The sequence below is a fragment of the Salvelinus sp. IW2-2015 genome, unplaced genomic scaffold (assembly GCF_002910315.2).
Source record: "Salvelinus sp. IW2-2015 unplaced genomic scaffold, ASM291031v2 Un_scaffold1135, whole genome shotgun sequence".
NCBI lineage: Eukaryota > Metazoa > Chordata > Actinopteri > Salmoniformes > Salmonidae > Salvelinus > Salvelinus sp. IW2-2015.
In genome coordinates this window covers 519,105-524,267 of record NW_019942747.1, presented here as the reverse complement: position 1 = coordinate 524,267, position 5,163 = coordinate 519,105, and the positions used below count along the sequence as shown (strand labels likewise).

The window sequence follows — 5,163 nt, the reverse complement described above, 5'->3', positions numbered from 1 at the left end:
TCTCAAGCCATGGATAAATACCTGTAATTTGGGACAAGGAAAATACACATTTAATTAACAACGTTCACAACCACTACTTTCAAGCCATTTTTACCTGCCACATTCACTTACATTCTATAAAAAGCATGTAGTAATTGTCACAACAATAATTGTCACACAATTGATATGGGATACAGTGATATGATAGGAATGGAGGTATACAAGTGGATGATGCCAGGGAAACAGGTTGCATCCAGATATCCCTTTTCTCCTGTAGTGTGCACTTGTTCACTTCCCTTCATGGATTTGAAAGGAAATTACTGGTACTCTATATGGAAACTCCCTCCATGCCTACACCAATCCAATGCTTTTACATTTGTGGGGAGTAGTGAACAAGCGCACACTTCAGGAGGGAGAGATAATGGAGACAAAACCATAGTCTTTTTCCACTACTCACATCCTACCACTAGGGCGCAGCAGCAGGCAGGGCCAGGTTCTTAGAGGACTGGGCCTTTAAGAATGAGTGATTTCTCATCAGGGTTGGGGTCAATTTCATTCAGTCAAACCAAAATCAAATCAAATATGTTTATAAAGCCCTTTTGACATCAGCAGTTGTCACAAAGGGCTTATACAGAAACCCAGCCTAAAACCCCAAACAGCCAGCAATGCAGATGTAGAAGTCAATTCAGGGAACAAACTGAAATGTACATTTTTCTCAACGCTTCTCCAACGCTTCTTCACACAAGCAGCCCAATTCTGAATATATTTTTTAATATAATTGGTCTTTGGACCAATCAGATCAGCTCTGAAAAATATGTGATGTGTGTGATTGGTCAAAAGACCAATTAGTGAAGAAAATATCAGAATTTGTCTGCRTGTGTAAATGCAGACAAATTAATGAGACAAAGTTAGTCTTTTGACCAATCAGATCAGCAACTTTGCCAATAGTGGCGAAGGTGCATAATGATGGCAGCCCCCATGTACTTACCACAAACACTTAATTTGCTAAGTTCTCTGRATTGTCCAGTACTCTCCGTTACTCGTTTTATATTAGATKAAGTATAAAACAGAGAGGTGTCTTATCCCTCAGAAATCATTTGTGTGACTTGCCTGTTTGCCTATAGTTTTGATCTGTGCCATATTTACATTAAACATAACTTTTACAGCTATAATTTATTCACACATTCAAGTYTCTTTGAATGAGCCTTGGCTTGTGAGGCCGGAACAGCTCATAGCAGGAGCCTATATCSTGTTTCTGTAGCAGYAGACTTCTCTGTAACTGATCTCTCTCTCTCACTTTGGTCATTGAGTTGAGACTATTCTTTAATTTATCCCTTTCAGCAGTCATGACTTTAACATTATTTTGCAGCTGGTCTTTCTCCTTAGTTTCTACTAATCATAACACTGATAACTTCTACTGTATAGTTAGTGCACTGGACTCCATAATAATTCTGATATAATTTGTCAGTTATATTACAAGCAAAACTAAAACAGCTTAAAAACTTCACATGGATTTCCAACACAACTCCATCAGAGTAGACTTCATAAAGGGTCAATCTGTGATTCAAACAAACAAAGCAACCAGTCACCCTGCCACTTAGACAATCCCAGACTTCTCTTTCTTTAACCATGGACTCATAACCATTACAACTAGTGTTCAACATGGACGTGTGTCTGGTTTCTCACGACGCCAGTTGTATTTTGGGTCTGGTTCTCACAGACCCAGTTGATTTTGGGTCTGGTTCTCACAGACCCAGTTGATTTTGGGTCTGGTTTCACAGCCCAGTTGATTGTGAGTCTGGTTCTCACAGACCCAGTGATTTCATAATGCTCCCTACACTGTCCAGCTCGTCAATGGATCTAATGGCGCTTTGGGTGACCATAACACAGTGCTTAATGCCCAAAGAAGTTTGTTAAAATGACACTGAATTACTAAATGAATAAGCATATATTCAATAGTATATTCATAAATACTGTACATAGTATTATACATTAGTATTGTGTTATTTGTAAACATTTATAAAAGCATTTCTACAACATAACCATTACAAGTTCCTAATCATTCATAACAAATTCATTTAAAAAACATTTATTGACATTTATAATGGTGTTGTTATAAAGTGTGACCAAATCATCTGGTTTCAACAACATACGAGAACCAGTGGTCCACTCTCTGGGTAGTAAGATGTCCATCAACCCACTGCCAAACTCCCTGTATATCTTGTCCCTAAACTAGAAGATGTCCATCAAACCCACAGCCAAACTTCCTCTGTAAATCTGTCATTAAACTAGTAAGATTGTCCCATCAACCCACAGCCAAAACTTCCTCTGTAAATCTGTCATAAACTAGTAAGATGTCCCATCAACCACAGCCAAACTTCCTCTGTAAATCTGTCATAAACTAGTAAGATGTCCCATCAACCCACAGCCAAACTTCCCTCTGTAAAGTATCATTAAACTAGTAAGATTCCCATCAACCACAGCCAAACTTCCTCTGTTAAATCTGTCATAAACTAGTAAGATGTCCCATCAACCCACAGCCAAACTTCCTCTGTAAATCTGTCAAACTAGTAAGATGTCCATCAACCCACAGCCAAACTTCCTCTGTAATCTGTCAAACTAGTAAGATGTCCCATCAACCCACAGCCAAACTTCCTCTGTAAATCTGTCATAAACTAGTAAGATGTCCATCAACCCACAGCCAAACTTCCTCTTGTAAATCTGTCATAAAACTAGTAAGGTGTTTCATCAACCCACAGTCTAACTCCCTCTGCACGGCTGTCATGAAAGTCCCATCCAGACCTCCCTTCTCAAGCCATGGATAAATACCTGTAATTTGGGGACAAGGAAAAATACACATTTAATTAACAACGTTCACAACTACTACTTTCAAGCCATTTACCTGCCACATTCACTTACAATCTATAAAAAGCATGTAGTAATTGTCACAACAATAATTGTCACACAATTGATATGGGATAACGTGATATTATGTTAGGAATGGAGGTAAACAAGTGGATTATGCCAGGGAAACAGGTTGCATCCAGATATGCACCTTTCTCTGTAGTGTGCACTTGTCCCTCCCTTCTCGGATTTGAAAGGAAATTACTGGTACTCTATATGGAAACTTCCTCCTGCTACACACTCCAATGCTTTTACATTTGTGAGGAGTAGTGAACAAGCGCACACTTCAGGAGGGAGAGATAATGGAGACAAAAACCATAGTTTTTTCCCACTACTCACATCCTACCACTAGGGCAGCAGCAGGCAGGGACAGGTTCTTGGAGGACTGGGCCTTTAAGAATGAGTGATTTCTCACCAGGGTTGGGGTCAATTCCATCAGTCAAACCAAAACAATCAAATCAAATATGTTTATAAAGCCCTTTTGACATCAGTATATGTCACAAAGAGTTTATACAGAACCCAGCCTAAAACCCAAACAGCAAGCAATGCAGATGTAGAAGTCAATTCAGGGAACAAAACTGAAATGTACATTTTTCTCAACGCTTCTCCCACGCTTCTTCACCCAAGCAGCCCAATTCTGAATATATGTTTTAATATAATTTGTTTGGACCAATCAGGTCAGCTCTGAAAAATATGTGATGTGTGTGTGATTGGTCAAAAGACCAATTAGTGAAGAAAATATCAGAATTTGTCTGCCTGTGTAATGCAGAACAATTAATGAGACAAAGTTAGTCTTTTGACCAATCAGATCAGCAACTTTGCCAATAGTGGCGAAGGTGGCATATGATGGCAGCTCCATGTACTTACCACCACCAACTTAATTTGCTAAGTCTCTTGCATTGTCCAGTATCTCCGTTTACTCTTTTTTAGTATTGGCATTAGCAGAGTATACATGATCCAATTCTAGCTCCAAGACGGCGACAATTTGAAAAAACTAAAAAGTAGATTGTGCTTATTTATAGGCAAATTGAACCTTGTGGTGCCGTAGTTTAAAAAGTCTGTGGATAGTGCTTCAAACGATGATGTCATATCTGAAATCCCCCCAAAAATTGCAACTTCGCCATTGGGCTAAAGATCAGAATTGGGCTGCCAGATCCCAACTAGGTTGTTTTCCTGCAGTTTGTTTGGATCTCTTTTGTTGGCAAGCCTTTTTGTTTTTGGCAAGTCATTGTGATTTTGTTCATCGGAGAGGTGTCCTGCCCTTCTAGATGCCATGTTAATATTATATAAAGTATAAAACAGAGAGGTGTCCTCCCTTCTAGATTCCATGTTAAATTAGATAAAGTATAAAACGAGGTGTCTTGTCCTTCTAGATTCCATGTTAATATTATATAAAGTATAAAAACAGAGAGGTGTCTCCCCTTCTAGATTCCATGTTAATATTAAAGTATAAACAGAGAGGTGTCTTGTCCTTCTAGATTCCATGTTAATATTAGATAACAGTATAAAACAGAGAGGTGTCTTGTCCTTCTAGATTCCATGTTAATATTAGATAAAGTTAAAACAGAGAGGTGTCTTGTCCTTCTAGATTCCATGTTAATATTAGATAATAGTATAACAGAGAGGTGTCTTGCCTTCTAGATTCCATGTTAATATTAGATAAAGTATAAAACAGAGAGGTGTCTTGACCTTCTAGATTCCATGTTAATAATTATATAAAGTATAAAACAGAGAGGTGTCTTGTTCCTTCTAGATTCCATGTTAATATTATATAAAGTATAAAACAGAGGTGTCTTGTCCTTCTAGATTCCATGTTAATATTAGATAAAGTATAAACAGAGAGGCGTCTTGTCCTTCTAGATTCCATGTTAATATTATATAAAGTATAAACAGAGGTGTCTTGTCCTTCTAGATTCCATGTTAATATTAGATAAAGTATAAAACAGAGAGGCGTCTTGTCCTTCTAGATTCCATGTTAATATTATATAAAGTATATAAAACGAGAGGTGTCTTGTCCTTCTAGATTCCATGTTAATATTAGATAAAGTATAAAACAGAGAGGCGTCTTGTCTCTTCTAGATTCCATGTTAATATTATATAAAGTATAAACAGAGAGGTCTTGTCCTTCAGATTCCATGTTAATATTAGATAAAGTATTAAACAGAGAGGTGTCTTGTCTTCTAGATTCCATGTGTAATATTATATAAAGTATACAACAGAGGGTGTCTTGTCCTTCTAGATTCCATGTTAATATTAGATAAAGTATAAACAGAGAGGCGT

General features: G+C 37.6%; 1 protein-coding gene across 1 annotated transcript in view; it reads right to left on the bottom strand.

The window, feature by feature from the left end:
* Positions 1–445: 445 nt before the first annotated feature.
* LOC112069860 (uncharacterized) overlaps positions 446–5,163 on the bottom strand; it is a 12,044-nt gene continuing 7,326 nt past the window's right edge. The window contains 3 exon segments of the mRNA XM_024137241.2: positions 446–490; positions 1,277–1,371; positions 3,223–3,274. Coding sequence (XP_023993009.2) covers positions 446–490; positions 1,277–1,371; positions 3,223–3,274 — 192 coding nt within the window.